The sequence below is a fragment of the Corythoichthys intestinalis genome, chromosome 1, assembly GCF_030265065.1.
Source record: "Corythoichthys intestinalis isolate RoL2023-P3 chromosome 1, ASM3026506v1, whole genome shotgun sequence".
Lineage (NCBI taxonomy): Eukaryota > Metazoa > Chordata > Actinopteri > Syngnathiformes > Syngnathidae > Corythoichthys > Corythoichthys intestinalis.
In genome coordinates, this window is record NC_080395.1 from 69,460,631 (window position 1) to 69,484,351 (window position 23,721).

At 41.9% G+C, this 23,721-nt stretch overlaps 1 protein-coding gene across 1 annotated transcript in view; it reads left to right on the forward strand.

The window, feature by feature from the left end:
- The window catches only part of LOC130912442 (phospholipid-transporting ATPase ABCA1-like), a 383,631-nt gene that overhangs the window by 46,346 nt on the left and 313,564 nt on the right, over nucleotides 1–23,721 (forward strand). The window contains exons 6-10 of the mRNA XM_057830543.1: nucleotides 12,568–12,697; nucleotides 12,792–12,854; nucleotides 17,880–17,944; nucleotides 18,084–18,224; nucleotides 18,306–18,505. Coding sequence (XP_057686526.1) covers nucleotides 12,568–12,697; nucleotides 12,792–12,854; nucleotides 17,880–17,944; nucleotides 18,084–18,224; nucleotides 18,306–18,505 — 599 coding nt within the window. The remainder of the gene's footprint in view (nucleotides 1–12,567; nucleotides 12,698–12,791; nucleotides 12,855–17,879; nucleotides 17,945–18,083; nucleotides 18,225–18,305; nucleotides 18,506–23,721) is intronic.

Here is a 23,721-nt window from a genome sequence, read left to right on the forward strand (position 1 = left end):
AACTCGCACACTTGCTTGGATGCGGCACTTCTTCTTCGCGTGTAAGCGCAAGGGCGCCCCCACTTTAGTGTGAAAGCACCATAAAAACTAAAAGGGATGCATTTCAATATAATGGTAAATAATACACTTTAACGCAGGGGTGCCGCCTCCACGTTTGGTAAGGGCCCCTGAACAATACCAGAGAGCATTTTGAATTTTTTTGTTTTGTTTTGTTTGGGGACCCCTGCTCTAACGCATATTGCCAAAGGCAGAACAACAACCTATATGCCAATATATACCAATATTTTTTATAAGAAAAATGTTTCAGTAAAATGTTACACATTCTTGTGTATTTGCCACTTATTGCCAGAGTTACCATTGAGGCTTTGGGCCTCTTTTGACCTCGTTGTGAGTTTGTAATGTTGTGACTTCTGATTAAACAAACTTGATGCCAATCAAAACGTTTGTTCTTCTTTTACCCCAAATTAGAATCGAATCGTTAAGCAAAATCGATAATGGAATCGGAATCGTAAAAATCGTATCAATTCCCATCCCTAGTCAATGGCATTAAACAAAGTAAATGCCATTAGAAATAAATAGGAAATTTGGACGTCCATAGCCGTCAATGGCAGCACCCTCCATAAGCGTCAATGGAATCGGGGACATTTGGGGAACACGTCATATTGATATCTGGTCATTTCCTGTTGATTTGGGGACATTGTTTTTGCCATTGAAAATGAATGGGAAAAAAATTGGACGTACATGGCCGTCAATGGAATTGACTTACATAGGCCCCAATGGAATCCAAGTACATTGGTATCAATAGCATGGATAAAAATGCCCAACAATGGCATAAACAAAGTAAATACCATTAGGAATGAATAGGAAATTTGGACGTCCATAGCCGTCAATGGCAGCACCCTCCATAAGTGTCAATGGAATCGGGGACATTTGGAGGACACGTGATATTCATATCTGGTCATTTCCTGTTGATTTGGGGACATTGTTTGTTTTTGCCATTGAAAAGTACATGGCTGTCAATGGAATTGACTTACATAGGCCCCAATGGAATCCAAGTACATTGGTATCAATAGCATGGGCAAACATGCCCGACAATGGCATTAAACAAAGTAAATAAACGCCATTAGAAATGAATGGAAATTCCTGTTGATTTGGGAACAGTTCTTTTTTGCTATTGAAAATGAATCGGAAAAAAATTGGACGTCCATGGCCGTCAATGGCATCGACTTATATAGCCGTCAATGGAATCCAAGTACATCGGCATCAATAGAATGGATAAACATGCCCGTAAATGGCATTAAACAAAGTAAATGCCATTAGAAATGAATGGGAAATTTGGACGTCCATGGCAGTATACAATGGCAGCACCCTTCATAAGCGTCAATAGAATCGGGGAAGTTTGGGGAACACGTCCTATTGATATCTGGTCATTTCCTGTTGATTTGGGGACAGTTGGATGTCCATGGCCGTCAATGGCATCGACTTACATAGGCAGCAATGCAATCCTAGAACATTGGCATCAATAGAATGGACAAACATGCCCTTCAATGGCATTAAACAAAGTAAATGCCATTAGAAATGAATGGGAAATTTGGACGTCCATAGCCTTCAATGGCAGCACCCCCCATAAGCGTCAATAGAATCGGGGAAGTTTGGGGGACGCGTCTTATTGATATCTGGTCATTTCCTGTTGACTTGGGGACATTGTTTGTTTTTGCCATTGAAAATGAATGGGAAAAAAATTGGACGTCCATAGCCGTCAATGGCATCGACTTACATAGGCGCCAATGGAATCCAAGTACATTGGCATCAATAGAATGGACAAACATGCCCGACAATGGCATTTATCAAAGTAAATGCCATTACAATTGGAATCGGGGAATTTTGGGGGAATTGGTTGATTTCCTGTCGATTTGTAGACATTTATTTTTTTGCAATTGAAAATGAATAGGAAATTTGGACGTCCATGGCCGTCAATAGCAATGACTAACATATGCGTCAATGGAATCCAAGTACAATGGCATCAATAGATTTGACATACATTGCCGTCAATGGCATCAGTGCAAAGTAAATTCCATTTGGAGTGAATGCATACCTGTCAACCCGAGGCCCTTGGAAATCTTACAAATAGTGACGTATGCCCTTAGAAATTGGTGACTAATCTTACAATGTAGTATGAAATATGAAACTCAATTTTCAAAATAATATGAATTTATTGGCAATATTATAACATATAACCTGGAGCAATCAAAGAACAATCAATGTCTACAGGTACATCATGATTACTAAAATTGAAAGTGACTTTTGCTATATTTGTATGTAGCACTTTTGGCAGTTTCTATCATGTCTTGATGGCTGCACTTCATGGTACTTAGGCTCGCAATTCAGTTTAATGTGTCCAATTATAAATTAAAAAGGTCAATTGATAAAATTAACTCACTGATGCAATCTTTGAGTAAGGCAGTGCTTCTCAATTGTTTTCTGCGATGCCCCCCCAAGCAAGACGTAAATGTTTCGCGCCCCCCCAAACTCTCTGCCGCCACTGTAAATAGTATTATTTGTCTATAAAATTACTATCATAAATACGCATCTGCCTAATATTGTGTCCCTTTTTTCTAATAAAGAAAAAAAGTAACATAGATCAACTTATAATAAAGTATAACTTTATTAACATTGTTTTGTTTGTAACAGAGAAGACTTGACGTGCATCAATTTGCCTGAATTTAAAAAAAGTCACATTCAAACTGTAAAAATACACTCAAGGTACATTTTTGACCATTTGATACTGAAAAATAAAATGTAATAAAATCAGTAAATAATAACAAATTCAAATTGATTAGAAACATTCACTCATGAGGACAATATGCCAAAAAATTTGACCGAAAAAACAAAAATGAATAAAGGAAGAAAAACTGAGTGTCCTTGGACAGAAGGACAGTTTTTATTTTTGCTGCTCACACTCAGTATTACCTCCTTTGCAATGGTGTGGAGTCATTTTGCAATGAGTATGCTAACAATGCTCACTGGTTTACTGATATAACACTGACAAAGCAGGACGATTGTTGGCAATATTCGGCACGTTTTCGCTGAAAAACAATCAAGCGGCTTATCAATGAGATTGGGGTCGAATGTCTTTAAGTGGCGTCTTAATTGATTTGGCTTCTGGCGGTCCGCTATAATTATTTTTAGACACAGTAAAGTCTTTCCTCATCACCCGCAGTATTAAAAGTCAAAGCTAAAAGGCAAACGGCACGAACAAAGCGCATTCTCGGCGGCCGAGGTAGAACCGTAGGTGAGGGCGGTCGTCGTGATGATCCCAAGCCGAAAATGGCACTTATCGGGCGGCGGCGTGAGAACCGGACAAGACAGTGGGTCGCTGCGTGAGTGAGTCCGGTCGGAAAACGGCATTCGAAAACGGCGGCGGCGCACTGCTCTTCATATTTGTTTTCTGTGTGATGAGTGCTCTTCCTTAGTTCAAAAATACTGCACGCACTCTGAAAATGAGAGCGCCACTGCCACCCACTGAGTGGATGCGCAAGTACACTTTATTCCAGTACGGCAGAAAAAGAAAAAAAAAGCATGTTCCCCGAGGTCACATGCGCCCCCCCTGGCATCGCTCTGCGCCCCCCCAGGGGGGCGCGCCCCACTATTTGAGAAGTACTGGAGTAAGGGAACATTTCTTTTGCAAATTCTAAGAAGTGATCAGCAATACTTTCAGGCAAATTGTGTTCGCCAGCAAATTGGCAGAATAAAATCTCCGCTTTTGTCACTTTTCATTCTACAGACTTCATCTTTTTTACCAGTGTTGGTAATCTTACTTTAAAAAAGCAATTAAGTAGTTACAAACTACTTTTCCCAAAAAGTAAATGAGTTAGTAACTCAGTTACCTGAATGTAAGACTAATTAGTTACCTGGCAAAGTAACTAGTGTAAAAAAAAAAGTAACCTTTGCTATGTTTGGAAGTCATTCATTTATTTATTATTTCATTTCAACGTGAAAGTTAAAACTGTTTCACCATTTAAAGATAGATTCAATTTAAGATTTTGCCGATTTATGAGTATTTTAGATAAAACCTTACTTAGGTTCGCTAGGAAGGTTCACTCCAACAGAGCCTTTCTGAGAAGTGTACTGCTCTAAAATGGCGGCTGTTTACTAACGCAACCGAGTCTGTCATTTCATGTATGTAGTTCTATATCCATGAGATATCTAAGCATAGATTGTAGGCTGTCGGCTACAGTCAGGAAATGTTGGAGCCACCTAGCCTAGCATCGCCTTTGCAACAGCGTCACAACAAACACTTCGCTCTCAGTGTCTCTGACTTTTCTCGCGTCATTCAACCAACGTAGTAAGGCATAGTAACGCACATTCTCTCGTTGCTGAAACGGTGACAAAATCCGAACGGCATACACATTTAGAAATCAGTGCTCACTTGTACAAATTACGCCAAAACCGTACAACTTGACAGGTATGTGAATGGAAATTTCAACATAGCATCCCATTAAAAATGAAAGGGACAGTTTTTGGCTAATTTCTTGGGAACCGTAAATTTTTTCGAAATTCTGTGTACAACTTTGTTTTATGCCCTCACCGTCCTGGAATTTTTGATGTTCAAATTATGTGTTTTGGTCAAAAATTTTGGAATAGATACGTTTTGAATTATTATTATCATTATTATTATTTTTTAAAAATCAGCGTTTACAAGCGAACGGAAAATTTTTCGGGGTCGTTGGAAAAGGTCCCTGCGTCGCGCGAAAATTCTGGTCGTTTTGATACCGGAACGGTGCCGATCGGTCAAACGGTTCGGGCTGTGCGGCGCGCCCATTAAAAAAAAACTGAATTTTACTATCTAGGTCTTTGCAATGCAAAGTCCCAGATAATTAGGTGCATGTTAGAGTGAAATAAGCCATAGGCAAGTGGTAAAACAATAATTATCAGCAATGTATTTGAATACAATCCTGCTTAATTCAAATCTGAATAATGTGACCCTTCCAAAAAATACCAGAAAATACGTATTTAGTCCGACTTCCCGTGCCGAAATGGAGGACATATACAGTAGACAAGTTTCCTGCGCGAAACATGGGCGGCGCCATCTTTGAAATTTTCTGCTACAGACTGCCGGTTTAGGCAGAACAACATGAAGTGCGGTTGAAATAAGCAGTGTGTAGACTAAGTGAAAACTGCAAAATCAAACCAGAGGATCCCGTGGAATCTCCAAAAACTGGATTCAGCACGACGTAGATGAAGCTCCGGGACTTGCTGTGTTGTGTGTTTTTGGTCTTATCACTTCGTTGATCGTTCGTGGACAAAATTCTGTGCAGCCTGTGTTGACATAGGGTGAAATTACCAAAATTACGAATAATATTACAGTTGCCGAATGCAGAAGGGCTGACGCAAATTTTGTGACAAGGAAATACTACAAGGTATTGTCCATCTAGTGAGAATATAGCTATGGTGTTATGAGCTCATCACACATGTGCATACAGTGGTACCTCGACATATGATCGCTTCGACACACGATCTTTTCGACACCCGACGTAAAATTTGACTCACCATTTGTTTCTACAGTACATCCGACGACATGTTCGAAATACGACGTTTTTTGACAGCGCCGCAGTTTCTTTGTTTTGCCGGAAAACGGACCCACGGCTTTCTTGTGAGAAATCAACACTGGATCCAAAAAGATTAGTCCAGGTGGGGAAAAAAAGAAAAGGGGACCCTTACCATTGAAATGAAGATGTTAATGATTGCAAAATATAAGTATGGTGTATGCATCCATGAACTGGGTCCATAATAGGGCCGTAGAATGTCGATCTTGGCCTGCAGTCTTCCTCCGTTTATAAGTTCTTTATTAGTTAAGGCAGTGTTTTTCAAGCGGTGTGCCACGGGACACTACAGTGTGCCGTGAGAGATTGTCAGGTGTGCCGTGAGAAATTATCTAATGTCACATTTATATATATAAATAATGCAATGTCCGTAACTGTGCGGGCCCTTGAGGGGGCCATCAGACTGCAGAGTGGTGACGTAGCGGGAAGTAAGGAGGGAGGGAGAACGGCGGGAGAGCAAAGTTAGCGGTCGCATGTTGCGGATGCCGCTGTTATTTTGTTTTAAAAGTCATCACCTACTCCTCTCCTTTCCATTTCCCTATTCGGGGCTATTACAATTTTTTTTTTTTTTTTTTTACGTCGTCGGGTGGAGTTGCAGTAGGAAGGTAGGGAGGAGTAGGCAGAAAGTTCTCGGTCATGTACAAATGAGCGCATTTTTGCTCATTTCGCGTTCAAAAACTGCTCGGATTTCTAGCCATCAACAACCCTGTTGTCTGCGACAATGTGGACTCCAGCATGTCTACTGCACATTATTTGGTTAGACTCGCCATGCGTATATATACCCGAAAGTGTTCTTTCTATTTTATCCCCGTGTTATATTCCAACACATTGTTGAGAACAGCAAGGTGGCAAAAAATCCTAGGAGCTCTTGAATGCGACACGAGCAGCTCTCCTCAACGTCATCTCCAAACTAAACACCCGTAACTTCAAAACTACTCAATGGACTATTTTGTTCGCCTTCATGGAAACAGAGAAACAGGCAACTTTTTTGATAAAAACTACGAAGGTATATGAGAAAGCCCTCAAAGCCAGTTACCTTGTTGTTAAATCCAAAAGTCCCACACCGTGACAGAGAACTAAAAGACATTGCTCAAGTCCCCCTGTCTGATAATTGTGAGCTTTTTCAAGCCTTACTGCTATTAAAAAATAAAAATAAGCTGTTGAAGAATAAGGATATGGACTTTGTATTCATCTAAACAGGCTCGAGTTTCACACTGAGTAAGTATACATACTGAGAAATTATTTTTATAATTAAATATACTGTACAGAAAATAATTTTGGAAAATTATTTGTTTGTGGTGCACGACGAGTTTTTTTCCAATGTAAAAACGTGCCGTGAGTCAAAAAAGGTTGAAAAACACTGAGTTAATTCTTATTGTGGTAACATCGCCAAAGAAATCGGCAGCTTGGTCAGGTTTCTAATCATTTATTCCATGAACTTGTGCAACACTGACGCTAGCACCAAAACAGGAAGTAAAATAGAACTGCGCTCTCTTGCTCAGCGTCAGGTCAGCGTTCAGGTACAGCAAAAAAAGTCCGCCACATTAGAACCCGATTTGTTACATTATTACATGTATTATTATTGTTATTATTACTATTACTACTATTATTATATTATTATTATTCTGATTTTTATTCACAATTTATTTGTTTTGGTCTTTGTAGTTGCTATTTGTAATACTAGTTATTTATTAAAGATTTAATGTAGGCTTTTTGGGCTGAGGAAGGAATTAATGGAATTATAATGTATTCTTATGGGAAAATCCTGCTCGACTTACGACCATTTCGACTTATAATCAAGGTCCTGGAACGAATTAACTACGTATGTAGAGGTTCCACTGTATAAGCACAAACTATGTCGTTCTGTTTGATTGCAGATATTGATTGCAATAAAACTTAGGACAACATGATTCCAGTTGTTGTTATACTTAAAAGGATTGTTAAAATTATTGGAAAAATATTTACTAAGGTCAAGCATAAGTCAAGCCTTCCATCATCCAAGTAGAATGTACATAGTCTCAATACAGTGGGGCAAATAAGTATTTAGTCAACCACTAATTGTGCACGTTCTCCCACTTGTAAATATTAGAGAGGCCTGTAATCGTCAACACGGGTAAACCTCAACCACGAGAGACAGAATGTGAATATGATTTTTAAAGAATTTGCAAATCGTGGTGGAAGATAAGTATTTGGTCTATACCAAAAGTTAATCTCAATACTTTGTTATGTACCATTTGTTGGCAATAACGGTGTCAGGGAAACCGGGCATGCAGGGGCTGTGGACCCAAATGCAGGGAAACAAAAGGCAGCAAGGCAGGTGGCGGTGAACTCAAAAAATGTTTTAATAATAACTAACAAAAGCACAAAGTACTACCAAAAATACTGGGGATGAAAATTGCAAGGTTCAAACAAAACTTACTTTATTGGAAGAGCTAATACACGAGGGCTTGGATAGGACTTCGACATCGACGTTGACATAGACAATGACGCAACAAGGAGTGAAAAGAAACTGGGAGCTTATATACACACACAGAGACGAGGGGTAACGACACAACGAGGAACAGGTTGGAGGATACACTAGGAAGTAGAACAGGTGAAATCAATGGGCAATCACAGGGACTAGTCACGCGAGAAGAAGGATGCTGGAGGAGGGAGCAACATTAGCCTGTCAGGGCTAGTAAGGCGGGCGTCCAGGACACCAGACGTGGGCCGATCACATGGGTCGATCGGGTGGGCGCTTGGGCCGCCAGACGTTGGGCGACCGCACGGGTTGATCAGGCGGGCGCCCCGGGCGAGGTAGGACTCTGTTGTTCATGCCGCCAAGCCGTGGCAGGAAGCGAGGAGCAACGTCGTCGTCATCGTGAGGAGATTCATGCACGCAGTCATCGTCGGAGTCGGGCGGACCAGGCACAAGTCGTCGTCGGAGTCGGGTGGACCAAGCACGGAGTCGTCGTCGGAGTTGGGTGGACCAGGCACGGAGTCGTCGACTGATTCGGGCGGATCAGGAACTGAGTTGTCGTCAGCTGGCGGTGAGTGGCGGGACAGCGTCTGAGTCGCAGGAGTCTGCTGGTGGGACAGCATCTGACGCTGGCGGGACAGCGTCTGAGTCGCAGCAGTCTGCTGGCGGGACAACAGCGGAGTCGCATGAGTCTGCTGGCCGCAGTGGAGTCGCAGGAGAAAACAGAGTCGTAGGAGTCTTCTGGCGGGCCAGCAGCGGAGTCGTAGGAGTCTGCTGGAGGGACAGCAGCGGAGTCACAGGAGTCTGCTGGCAGGACAGTGTCTGAGTCGCCAGCAGACAGCAGCGGAGTCGCAGGAGAAAACAGGGGCGGTCGGCGCGGGCACAAGACTGCGGGGAGTCGGCGCAGGCACAAGACTGCGGGGAGTTGGCGCGGGAGGCACTTGACTGCGGGGTGTCGGCGCGGGAGGCACTTGACTGCGGGGAGTCGGCGCGGGAGGCACTTGACTGCGGGGAGTCAGCGCGGGAGGCATTTGACTGCGGGGAGTCGGTGCGGGCACAGACGGAGGCCAGACGGCGAGGCACGGGGACGAGGTGCCAGGATGGGCACCTCAAGCAGCCTGGACATCAGCGCAGGAGACCGGGCCGTCTGTGCGGGAGCTTCGGGAAGCCACGACGTCTGCACCGCCTCACGCCGTCGGTGTTGACGACCACGCCGAGGCCTTTGGCAAATGCCTTCTGGTGGCAGGGGTGGCAGAACAGCCTCATTAGGCCGCAATGAGCCTGCGCGACCCCGCAGACCACCACGGGGGAGTCCCCGATAGATTGCCCAACGGGATCCCTTTGGCTCGGAGCTCTGAACGAGACACAGAGTTTGATGGGTGGAAAGAAAAATAACCAGGGGGAACAGAGGGCGTGAAATCAAAATCCGGGTCAGAGTCAGAATCAGAATATAGGAGATCATATAAATTATGATCCTCCTCGTAGTCTGAAAAATCAGAGTCTAACAAAATGTACTGTGGTCGGCAGGTGGGCTGAGTTTGGCCTGATGGCTGTCGGCGTGCCTCCCGAAAATGGATCTTTCCCGCTGGGTCCACAATGGGTTGCGTCATTCTGTCAGGGAAAGGAGATTTTCACTCAAAATCTCTCGATACATGGCCCCATTCATTCTTTCCTTTACACAGATCAGTCGTCCTAGTCCGTTGCATTAAAGCCTGGGATGCATTAAAATTCTAAAGCAAAGCATATTTTTCGTGAATAATGAGGCAACACAAGCGGTCAGACATTAAACAACTTTTTATTGGCTGTTGTGTCACTCCTGGTTGAAGTCAAATGAAAACAGTATACTTTCAGATATATATATTTTAAAAAATTTAAAAAAAACAGATCACAGCATTTAATTTGTGCTTTGAATGAGACCAGGGAATTCTCTTTTTTTACACACAGTAGCACTCCCTCTTTCTCCGGTTCAGCCAATGTTATGTTATGTCCTATCTCTCTGCTCTCTTGATTGCAACTGCACATGTCTGTGACGTTACTCCAGGTGAGGAAGCGGATTTGGGTTCCTCGTCCCCCCTGCATTGCTTTGAATGTAAAGTAGCTTCCTCTACAGGTAAACATGAGAATAATAATAAAAATGGGGAAACCAATTCCGTTGCATCACCGGAATTGCGCAGGGAAGCTTTTTGAACGTACTTATATTAGATCCTAGTTCGGGCCTAAAAAATCCAGCCCGACCCGACCCGCGCGTAAAAAAGCCCGACCCGAGCAATTAACCTTGCAGGCCCGAGCCCGAAAAACCCCGAAATTTCATTTTTTATTTGTATGCCCGAGCCCGAAAACCCCCCGAAATTTTATGTTTTATTTGTAGGCCCGTTTTATTTGGGAGGACTCCGGTGGAGGAGGAAATGCGGGGATGCGATGCGTGGTTGCGTTTTTTGTGACGATGCCATGTGCATAATGATAACAAATTAAAGCCCGTCTTTTGTAACAAATTCTCCCGGTTAAACAAGACTGTAAGATGCATATTCAATAAACATTTATATCTTTTATATTTTTGTGTCTGTTCTATCAGGTGGAAAGTTCATGCGTCATTTCCTCGGCAAAATGCAATAGACATTTATTTTAATTTCTTCGAGTTGGCAGAAAAAAACAAGTTTTCTTAATGTTTAAATAGTCTACCTATTTTTCTGAACATTATGAATGCATTCACACAACGAAATAACGCTGGAAAGGTTTGTTAAATATATTTCTGTGTGGGATATTTTGCTCACTACGCGCCTCTATGACAAAGAGAGGAACAGCAGCATATACAAAAATAAACTAAAATGCTTTTAAACAACATTCTTTATTTTAATGACTCACATTAGAACACACAAAAGAACAACAAGGAGCACTGAAACAAAATAAATTATAACATTTAAAGGAACACCACAATCTCCTGCTTAGCACTAAGAGACGCAGCCCTCGAAACAAATGATAATAACGATGTTTGACTAATATCATCTTTTAGGCCACTACAGTTTTTAAAACGCCTGCTCAGTGTCAAGGTGCCAGTCTTTCTGCTCTAGTACGAGAGCAAAGCGCCACATTTGTTGCATTCGGCAAGCCTGACACGGTTTTCTGTAGCATCTTCCACTACCGATTTAATTCGTTTCCACACACCACTCGTGGATTCTTGCCTTTTCAATCCCCCCGTCTTTAGTTGACTTTTCACCTCTTGCTGCTCTATATTGAAATTCGAAAAGGAAACACGAGGATGCAGTTGCAGACTCGCGGAGAGGCCAAAGCGCGAGGGGAAGATTAAAAGGAGGGCGGGGCCACAGCATTCATGTGTGCACGGCATTCATGTGCGCAAACAATGCACTGGCTCTGCTGCGACTAATGTTCGGGATTACCAAAGTAGTTCTCTCTGTTTTATCCAATTTATTTATTTTTATAACAAATATTCCTTAGTTTAACAACCATACATCGTTTTCGTATACAAATATATATTTTAAAAAAAGCGAGCGAGAAGTCCGACCCGACCGAACGTAAATTTTCGGGCCGGGTCGGGTCGGGTTTAGGCTCAAGATCTAGGCTAATAGTCTTATATATTTTAAAATGCGCTGAATTGATTGGACTTGTTGCCCGCATCGAATCGTCCATGCCCCGCATCGGGATGCATCGCCGCATCGATTATTGTTGACGCCAGTATTATCTTGAATTATAACCACTGCCAAGAACTGGCAGTAAAAGTTTTCCTAGACTTTAAAAGGACACTTTCCATTACCATTAACGCAAATGCTATGCTAACGGTACGAGTTACATTCAGTGTGTGATGATCACTCAGCACATCCCTTTAAAAGCTAAAGCGACAATAAATATTCTCTATGGCCAAGAAAACAAATGTCACTGTGTGTGCAAGCCTGCATGGAGACTGAAGACGACACACTGGTGAGTCGGGAAGAGGCGCAGTGTGTCACGGGTGACAAAACCAGGCGCTGCTCCGATGCAGGCACACATTGTGAAGATGTGACGGAAACCATGGCCCATTTTCGTCTCACCTTCGTCTCATTTTAATTTTATGAACCTGCTTATCTTTGTTTAAATATTTATTACATTATGTTTATATTTTTCATTTCACCTCTCAAATATTATTGTGTTAATCTGCTATAGGATTTATTTTACTGAAATTTCTGTTCCAAACAATCAGTGATTTACAAAGGAAAATCTTAAAAATAAACTTTTGTATACCATTGTATATACTATATTATTAGTTCAAATATATACATTTTTACCTGAGGTAATCTTTTTGGGTTGGCATGTTGAAAAGTCGCTCTCTTGGCAAAAAATCACCACCTCTGATCCAGTTATAACACTGAATCAGACAAGCTGACCATGACATTCATTTAGGATGTTTCAATGCACAAGGATATTACCCTAATATGAAATGCTGCTTACCCCACTTGCCTTTCCTCTGTGTTGCATTGTAAGTCCCTATGCATACCCTTGTCTCCCGCTCCTTAGTTTGTTTTGGAACGTTTCTCCAGCTTCATGCAGATACAAAAACCACTGCTAAGTTTTTTCAGTGGATATTCACCCGAGTTCCTATGCGAGACTTTTCAAAATAACTGGGAAAGAACTCAGTTGAGTCAAGGTAAGTAAAACCAATCACATTTTAACCTGAACGACCTATTTTCCGATGGTAAACCTAATGTGATGGCTGTGTTGTGATTTACATTTTCTTTTAGTTTTGGTCAAGGTAAACTCTCAAGGCTGCAATGCAGTGACTGGTGCACTGGGAGAAACTTTAGGTATAAGCAAATCTCATTTAATGCCTTTTTATGCTTATGACCGATTGCAAATACTTTCACACACAAAGTTGTGAAACTTAACCGAACTTTTTAACATTTAAAAATCAAAAATGTCCATGCAACAAATTGCTTCACAGAATATTAGCCAAAGTAAATTTGATCATTTGGTCAGGACATCTGAAAAACATTTCACATACTGTAGCAGCTTGTGTCTCTGCCCTGTACATCGCAAAACAACATGCACCAACAAATCAAAGAAAGGAATCTACTAAATAAATGGCAGCCAATTTTCCATAACTGTTGAACTATCCCTTTAAAGCGAACCCTGAGGGAAAAAAATGATGTTGGTACTCAATGGCAAAGCAGCTGGAAGAGGGTAGGTGGTAGAACTGCCATAATGGCTGTGATGGCCAATGAAGGCACACCCACAGCCATGTGGGTTAAACTGGGAAGGAGTATGGCCATGGGAGTAAACCCAGAATGAAAAATCTGTGCACCGGACACACACACATTGGCAACAGACTAAATCTCTGGCAGTTTTCTGCAACTGCACTCACCTTAAGGTTGTCTCGGGTTTCTCTCATGCCACTGGAATACAGTGGGTAAGGCCAAGACTGGGTGGGAAGGAATTGCCCACACCATTCTTCACATGAATCCATTCTTTGTGCAGGCTTTAGCTTCCTTTACAAAAGTCCTCTGGCAACAGGATAAGATGAGGAAAGCAGGTCAAGGACGTGTCTGGAAGCTCCTAGTATGAGACCAGCACAGAGATTAGACAGGCATAACGATCGCTGTGAGGGTTGGGACGGAACAAGATCCTTCTTTGGCAACTCCCCATGCGACTGAACAGCGTTTTTTAGGGTTCGTACTCCTCACCCCAATTTGCGGAAGGCCTAATTGCTAGGTCCTCACATCCGGGCGGCCTACTACAGCCCCCAAGGCATCCTTTACTGCTGTCAAAAGCACAATAAAGCAAAAGACATAACTATAAACTTGGTTCCTTGGAACGTTAGCACTCTCCTTGACACTCAGGATGGCACGGAGCAGCCACAAAGATGGGCAACACTCATTGCACACTTGCTCAAGAGGTAAAATTTTGACATTGCAGTCCTCAGTAAGACCCCATTCTCTGGAAAAGACTTGCTGACAGAAGGTGCAGGTTGCACCTTCTTCTGGAAGGGTCTCCCAGAGGGTGAGTGCGTGCTCCATGGAGTTGGTATTGCTGTAAAAAGCATACTACTCAATAACATCCCTAAGTCCCCCCCAGGACATCAGCGAGCGGCTCATGACCCGACGTATTCCTCTTGTGTAAGGCCGGATTGCTACGCTACTCTACTTATGCTTCCACCTACGATGCTGACAGTAACATCAAAGAAGCCTTATGCAAGTTCCTGTCTCCTCTATCAAGAGTCTTTAATCAGATGAATTTACCCTCACTTGAATGCCTGTGTTGGCACAGATGCAAAGCACTGGAAGGAGATAATTGGTAGATCCAGATCTGGGAAAATACACAACAATGGTATTTGAATCCTCTCTCTGTGGTCTGAGCACCAACTTCTGATCGGAACACAATCTTTCAGCTGAAGAAATCATCTTGGATGCACCCACCTGTTGGACCATCTAATCTCTAGGCAACAGGACCAAAAAGATGTCAGCAGTGCATTGCGTGGGGCTCATTGCTGGACTGACTACCTGGCTGATCAGAACCAAGCTAAAGATAAAAATCTGACCTCACACAAGAAGCAACAGCGTAGAAGGTGTCTGAACAATCAAAGCTTTGGATTCCAGCTCGGTAGATATAAAGGAGTTGCTAAATGCCAAGTATAAAGCCCCTGCTGCCCTTCTCTCATTGCTCACTGTCCATCTCCTCACTATTTTAAATTAATCAAAGCTGAGAAAGAGATGCACCTGCGGCTCATGGAAAGTAAGTGGTGGCTCATAAAAGGTCAACATGCCAACCACACCTACAGTGCCTTGCAAAAGTATTCGGCCCCCTTGAACCTTGCAACCTTTCGCCACATTTCAGGCTTCAAACATAAAGATATAAAATTTAAATTTTTTGTCAAGAATCAACAACAAGTGGGACACAATCGTGAAGTGTAACAAAATTTATTGGATAATTTAAACTTTTTTAACAAATAAAAAACTGAAAAGTGGGGCGTGCAATATTATTCGGCCCCCTTGCGTTAATACTTTGTAGTGCCACCTTTTGCTCCAATTACAGCTGCAAGTCGCTTGGGGTATGTTTCTATCAGTTTTGCACATCGAGAGACTGACATTCTTGCCCATTCTTCCTTGCAAAACAGCCCGAGCTCAGTGAGGTTGGATGGAGAGTGTTTGTGAACAGCAGTCTACAGCTCTTTCCACAGATTCTCGATTGGATTCAGGTCTGGACTTTGACTTGGCCATTCTAACACCTGGATACGTTTATTTTTTAACCATTCCATTGTAGATTTGGCTTTATGTTTTGGATCATTGTCCTGTTGGAAGATAAATCTCCGTCCCAGTCTCAGGTCTTGTGCAGATACCAACAGGTTTTCTTCCAGAATGTTCCTGTATTTGGCTGCATCAATCTTCCCGTCAGTTTTAACCATCTTCCCTGTCCCTGCTGAAGAAAAGCAGGCCCAAACCATGATGCTGCCACCACCATGTTTAACAGTGGAGATGGTGTGTTCAGGGTGATGAGCTGTGTAGCTTTTACGCCAAACATATCGTTTTGCATTGTGGCCAAAAAGTTCAATTTTGGTTTCATCTGACCAGAGCACCTTCTTCCACATGTTTGGTGTGTCTCCCAGATGGCTTGTGGCAAACTTTAAACGAGACCTTTTATGGATATCTTTGAGAAATGGCTTTCTTCTTGCCACTCTTCCATAAAGGCCAGATTTGTGCAGTGTACGACTGATTGTTGTCCTATGGACAGACTCTCCCACCTCAGCTGTAGATCTCTGCAGTTCATCCAGAGTGATCATGGGCCTCTTGGCTGCATCTCTGATCAGTTTTCTCCTTGTTTGAGAAGAAAGTTTGGAAGGACGGCCGGGTCTTGGTAGATTTGCAGTGGTCTGATGCTCCTTCCATTTTCAATATGATGGCTTGCACAGTGCCCCTTGAGATGTTTAAAGCTTGGGAAATCTTTTTGTATCCAAATCCGGCTTTAAACTTCTTCCCAACAGTATCTCGGACCTGCCTGGTGTGTTCCTTGGTTTTCATAATGCTCTCTGCACTTTAAACAGAACCCTGAGACTATCACAGAGCAGGTGCATTTATACGGAGACTTGATTACACACAGGTGGATTCTATTTATCATCATCGGTCATTTAGGACAACATTGGATCATTCAGAGATCCTCACTGAACTTCTGGAGTGAGTTTGCTGCACTGAAAGTAAAGGGGCCGAATAATATTGCACGCCCCACTTTTCAGTTTTTTATTTGTTAAAAAAGTTTAAATTATCCAATAAATGTTGTTCCACTTCACGATTGTGTCCCACTTGTTGTTGATTCTTGACAAAAAAATTAAATTTCATATCTTTATGTTTGAAGCCTGAAATGTGGCGAAAGGTTGCAAGATTCAAGGGGGCCGAATACTTTTGCAAGGCACTGTATGCGTTCTACGCTGCTGCAAAATCAATTTATGGCCCAAAAAAGTGTATAATCGCTCCAGTAAGATCTTCAGATTGTTTCGTGTTGAATTCAAGGACAGGCAACAAATCCTCAAGCGTTGGGCTGAGTACTTTGACTCACTGATTAACAAAATAAACCCATCTGATCCATCAGTGATCAGTGAACTCCCATATCCCCCGACATCTCCCTCCCTTGTGACCCCCTGACATTCAGTGAAGTCCTTTTGTTGACAACAGTGTTCTCAACTGAACCCCCAGCAAATAAAGTCAAGACGGGGCCAGCAACCAAGAAGGTAAGCTTATCTAAAGGATTTGTCCAACGGATGAGGGTGAAGGAAGGCAACAAAGCAACGAAACTTTTGCGGTTTGATGTTATACGTGACCATAACAATGCGAATAGTAATGAACTGTTTTCCACTTCAGCATGACTTGTTTTCTAAAATGAGTGGTGCTACAGTATTTTTCGCCATCGACCTTACAAATGCTTAATGTCAAGTGCTCCTGGCAGAGGAAAGCAGAGACTTGACTGTATTTATACATAGATGGAACTCTTCTCACCTTTGTGTGAATCAATAAAGTGTGACAGACCGTGAGACAGGTCCTGATCCTGTTGTCTGCCCAACCCCTATTCCAGTGCCAGATTTAGTTAATCAGTCAGTGGACAAGCAGGTCATGGATAGGCCTACTACAGTCAAAAAGAACCCTGCCTGCCTTACAATGGTGGAATATATTGTGAAAATGTCAATGTGGGGAAAAAGCGGCTGACTAATGTTGGAATGTTGAAGTTTAGCAGATAAGCGGTCTGTCTACTATGTATGTGATGTCCCGCAGAAGCCAGCAAAACCCCACAAAGGATACATACCATAGTCACTTGGCGGCGCACTACAGTGCAGTGCATCGCTTCTACGCAGAATTTCAAATGCTCATTGACGACGCAAAAGCATAAACCAAGCCGAAGCCACTGCACAGGGACGTCGCCCACTCGTGTTACAGCAAAAAAAAGAATTTAATTGGCCGGTCAAATTTCATTTCAAAGAAAGAAAGGGAAAGTGGCTTGCTAGGCTACAATCGCACAAAGGGCTACCAGTGGTCCCCATGTCATCTACTGGGGAAACGCAAGCATTGCAGGGAAGGAATGCAATGATTGCAACGCTTATGAATACAACTCAGCGATCCATCTGCCAGGTCCCCCCCAAGACTAAGCCTTGAAAGTGGTAAACTCCCCTTCTTCCTTGGAGCCATCCCATTGTTTTTTCAGTCCAGAGCAGTGTGAGGAATTGGTGACGAATACCTCACACACATCTCAGATCAAAAACGAACAGGATAAAGAACATCAAAATGTAACAAGATATAGCATTAATGAGTAAACATGTTTTTACCAATGATTAATTTTCATGCTTTTTAAAGGCCTACAGGTGGGAAATCTACTTTACACACCAGACACGCCTATTGTTCGGCGTGTTATAAATAAGGTAAAGAGATTTTTGAATTGTAAGGACCAAATGATTGTGCTCTTTAATCATGCATCCACCTATCTACATGAGACAACTGAACAATTGAGTGCAGATATTAAACTTTACCCAATATGTTTGTCATTTCAATGCGAACAAGATTTTTGATGACCTCCAGTTGTTCCAGAACGTGCAAAAGAATTGGTCGGCCATGGAGAGAATATTAAAGCAAAAGGGTGTCGATAACTCAGAATACAGGATACTCAGCGACACCATGGCTATTCTTGACAATCTCACTCAGGTTTACATATTGTAACACAAGTTCTTTAATTTATCCACTGAGTAAAAGTGGACGGCTGACATCTGCTTGTGTTTACAACAGTGTTTACGGACCAAATTGGAGGGGTGTACAAATGAAGATCAGCTGATTAGTAGGGCTCAGGAGCTCCAGAAGAATGAGCAGTTTTGGGCAGGAGTGGTATTTGAGCTTCCTGATTCTGCTACTGAGTTTCTTCCCTCTGATGTCACCTACAAGATCCGAATGGACAGCAAACATAGGACCGATAGAATCTACGATGAAAGGTAGGCGCTTACATAGAAAAGCACAACACCTGAGGGGTATTGCACAAAAATAGGATGAAGAGAGAAAGGATAATCGTGACTTGACTGAGCTTTCTTGGATAAGTTAGTTGCACATTTATCGTGCTAGGATGAAGAGAAGCTGTTAATTCAAACCAGAAAGATAAGCTTGTGTGCACGGCATTCTAAACAAGTCCACAAAATCGAACACAATCACTGCTGGAACAATGAACAACACATGCGTGTATTCCTTTACTCTTATGGAGCAAGAGCTGCTTCTTCAACAGTATTGAGAACCAAAAGCCAGTATTTGCCAAAGTATAAATAAGTGCTGTTTAAATAATAAAGGGCAAAAAGAAATCCTTACGTAGCGGACTGTTTTATTGGGGAAGTAGCTCGAACATGTACGGTAGAATAATAAAATGTACTCATCTAAGTTGAAGGAGGCGGGGCTACTTTAGCAATATACAGTGTATCACAAAAGTGAGTACACCCCTCGCATTTCTGCAGATATTTAAGTATATCATTTCATGGGACAACACTGACAAAATGACACTTTGACACAATGAAAAGTAGTCTGTGCAGCTTATATAATAGAGCACCTACATACTCGTTTATACTTCCAGGGGAGTCGGAACGGGGCCTTACAGTCCCGGGCCGCCTCCCCCCCCTTGATTTTCATGCACCACACACCGAGGTTGTGGGATGGATGGGACCTGTTGGGGGTAACCTGCTTGGTGTGCATGGCTATCACCTCAGGAGGAAACCTCTTCTGAAGACGGTACACAAAAAAGCCAACAGTTTGCTGAAGACATGTCAACAAAGGATTACTGGAACCATGTCCTATGGTCTGATGAGACGGGTCGGCTTCAGAAAAGGCTTCCTCCTGGGGTGACAGCCATGCACACCAATTTGATGTAGAGTAGGGTGTATGGTCTGAGCACAAACAGGCTGACCCCCCCCCCCCCCCCCCCCCCCCCCCCACCTCTTCAATCTCTGCAGCAATGCTGACAGCACTCCTATAACAAGCCACATGACATTTTGGAGGGAAAATGACAAGCAGTACTCAATTTGGACATTTAGGGAAGTACGTTTTTTCAAAGGGGTGGACTCACTTGTGTTGCCAGGGGTTTCGATATTGTTATCTTTTGAGTTATTTTGAGGGGAAAGTAAATTAACTCTTAATATATAAGCTGCACACAGACTACTTTTCATGGTGTCAGAGTGTCATTTTGTCAGTGTTGTCCCATTAAAAAATACACTTAAATATCTGCAGAAATTTGACGGGTGTACTCACTTTTGTGATACACTGTATCCTTTTGTTGCTGTGTTTTGATGACATGTTGACCATTCATTCATTCATTCATGAGGGTCGCAGGGTTATTGGAGTCTACCCGTTATATTAAATGAAATGATCCAGTATATAGTCCTTTGAAATCATAGAACGCCCATCGGGTTCTCGACTGATATTTAGACAGGTCGATTGTTAGATCGTAAATGTCTTTTAAATGTTAGATCGTAAATGTCTTTTAAAACTAAGGAACTCACTGATGTACATTTCCAGGAATTTTGTTGACCGGATTTCATCAATGTTTTGTCCATAATTTTTAAAGCAGATTTGTTTAATGTATTTTTTATTTGAGCAGAACACACAATGTAATTAGTCTTAAACCATGCGTCTATTTTCACTAGCCCACTATTCATGGAAAAACAAGTTGGTATCATCGGCAATAATACTTTTCAGTTGTATGGACGAGGAATGAACAAAGTCATTTATTAAAGGAGCGGCCATAATTGCCTGTGATTGATGCTGATTTATAGTTGTTAATGAGTCTTATCTCCATTTGAAAACTGGTGTACAGTGAGTCATCGTTTTTCACGGTTAATGGGGAACCCCAAACGATAATCGAAATCTGAGAAGTAGAGGCGGAGCTAATTTACATGAGGAAAAAAATCTGCATTTAAAAAAATTCTCAGATTTAGCATTGGAAAGATACACACAAGACATGTCCCCACCCCACCCCCGGCGGAGCTAATTTACATGAAGAAAAAAATTTGCATTGAAAAAAAATTCTCAGATTTGGCATTGGAAAGATACACACAAGACATGTCCCCCGCCCCAAAGTATAATTAGACAAGCGGTCGTTGGGGACCCCTACTTTAGGGTACGACTCTCACCTGGCGCGGGAATTTTGACGCAGATGTGTTGTATATCTGCCAAGTTATGACTGTTCAAAATTTGTGGCGAGACAATGGCAACGATCATTTTCACTTTCCTGTTTCCTGTCCTCAGCTTCAATGAAACCATAATATTTTTCATCAGGCACCTGAACACGTGCGTTAAGGCTCCTCTGAAGCAGATTTCAGATCAATTGATTTCTTTCCCTTGGAGAAGGAGCCCGTCTCATGAAAAAGGGCATTTACTTTTCCTACCAGGGGGCACCAGGCCTAATTGGTAATATTTCAATGCAGTCGTGTTCAAGCTGGGATACCTCACAGACATGCCAGATATGAAAAAGATTTTAACGTTGTATCAGGCAGTTATTAGTCATTTTCTGAATTTGGTGTTTTTCCCCAAAAATGGCCGACTTTGGCACCCGGCCCAGATCAGGCTAGTAAAATTACAACTCACCATTTTTATAAGATCTCATATGTCTCATGAACAGTCTCACCAATTTCAAAGATGGTCCAACTAACTCAGTAGGTGACAAAGTCAAATGTGCACTCTATAAATCGAAAAATTTCACATAGAATCCAAAATATCTGATTTCCTGTAGGATTTGGAAAATGGGTGCAAGACACTTTTTGGAGCACTTTTGCATAAGGAAATTTCAGCGCTCTACGTTGAAAAAACTTAATAGGAGAGGCCTTTTTGAAAATTTTAGGGGGGCGCCACTAAGGATGGGAATCGAAATCCGATTCCAATTCCGAACCGGTTGTTTCGAGGCGTCGACATCACAATGAAAAAGCCTTAATGATCCCTTTAATGATTCCTACAGACGCGTATTGCGTCGTGTCGTGTCTTGTTGTCCAGACGCATCAAATTAGCATGGTGCTAAGAACCACTTGCTCCAAAGTTTGGCTACACTTCACCGGGAAAGAGAGTGAAAATGAAAGGTTACGATGGTTTAGCACGAGCATTGCAGCCGTAAACATAACAATGACAGCAGGTATGTTCAAATGCTCGAAAGTGTGTCTTCACTTCACGAAGAAAAATTACAACAAAGCGACATGTAGTCATTTCAAGGTGGGGATAACTGCATCAGGAGGGAATACAACTGCACTGTCCTCACCAAGACGCTAAGGCTCAGTCCTGGCTATACAGCTAGCAAAACTCCCGAATGACGATGCAAAAGAGATTGGTATAATTTGCTGACTTTATTCAACCATCACTTGAAGAGTGAAACTAAAATTAGATCAGTTTCATCCCCAATAACAAACAGCTTCGCATCAACGTAAATCAGCGATGATTAGCTGCTAATACAGTAATAACGCAAACGGTTAGCATGCGTTTGCTAGTATTAGCACATTGTTCAAACTACTACACAACTGGATTTAAGTGCCCGATCGCGAGTGGAAACACACAACACAAAAGATAATACATACAGGCGTTGCCTCTGAATATATTTTACAAACATTAACAAAGAACGTAGGGTCGTAGCAGTGTTTCCCTCTCTCACTAACTTGCTGACTCGCTTGGATGTGGCACTTCGCCTGTAAGCGCGCTCTTCTTCACGTGAGCGCGTTCTTCTAAGCACCATAAAAACTAAAAGGCATGCATTTCAATTTAATGGTAAATAATACACTTTAACACATATTGCCAAAGGCAGAGCAACGCCCTATACGCCAACATATACCAATATTTTTTATTTCCATTAGAAAAATGTTTCAGTAAAATGTTACACATTCTTGTGTATTTGCCACTTATTGCCACAGTTAACATTGAGGCTTTGCGCCTCTTTTGACCTCGTGAGTTTGTAAGGTTGTGACTTCTGATTAAATGGTGTTTTACTTATATAGCGCTTTTCCACCTTTCAAGGCGCTCAAAGCGCTTTACACTAAATCGCCATCTACCTACTGATGACGCAGCACCAGGAGCAATGTGGGGTTCAGTGTCTTGCTCAAGGATATTTAGGCGAGTTCATCAGGGCAGATAATTGAACCCACAACCTCTGGGTTGGGGGACAACAACTCTACCACTGAGCCACACCATTAAACAAACTCAATGCCAATCAAAACGTTAGGCCTTGGCACGCTTAGTGCTCGGGCCCTAATAATTATAAGTTTTAAACATGGTACCAGAGCTGCCAACTTTTAGAAAAACCTTGGAGTGAGATTTTGTTGGGGGTGACCAAAATTTTGCCCTGTGAGAAATTGGATGTCTGGCGTGTGTGCGTGACAAAACAGGCAATTGCGTGTGTCCCACGCTCAAAGCGTGAGAGTTGGACCAAATAGGAGACCAAATAGGCTAACATAGATGGACTACGTTAGCCTATTTGGTTGACCAACGTTACTAACCAATATGTATGGTGACGTTTAAGATACAGGCAGGAAAATGGGCCAGGGGTTTCAAAGGTGAGAAGGGTGTGGAGGAAATATGTACCGGCAGGGCTGTCCCAAACAATTAATTTTGTCGTGATTAGTCAACCGACTATTTTTACAATTAGTTGACTAATAAAAAAAATGATAATGATAAAATAAATATAAAAAAAAATTTTTTGTTGACGCTTATTAATTCACAAAAACATTTTGTTAGACTTAAATTCTTTGCTTAAGTACAAATAAACATGCAAATAACAATTAATCACAAACAACGAGGTCAAATGTTGATAGAATTTACTCATTTAAAAGAATGGAATGTAAAGATTCAGAACACTGACTTTGACTTCCCGACATTATTCAAAACAATTCTTAAAAATATATATCTAGCATTATTATTATAGTATACTACTATATATAATAGTATAATAACAATTATAATAATCATTGCAATCATATTTTTCGGTGTCATTTGAAAGCTGTTCTTAGTGTAGAATCTATTCTGTAGGATTATAGCATTTACATATTTTAGTAAGTATGTGGGATTAACTTCAGAAATCGTTATTTTTATGAACGTGATGTGCTTTTATTTTGAAATGTTCACCGGAAGTACGTTAGCTAAACCGCTAACCGCTTCACACCCCGCCAATATTTTGTTTTTCATTTTTTCATTTGCAAAT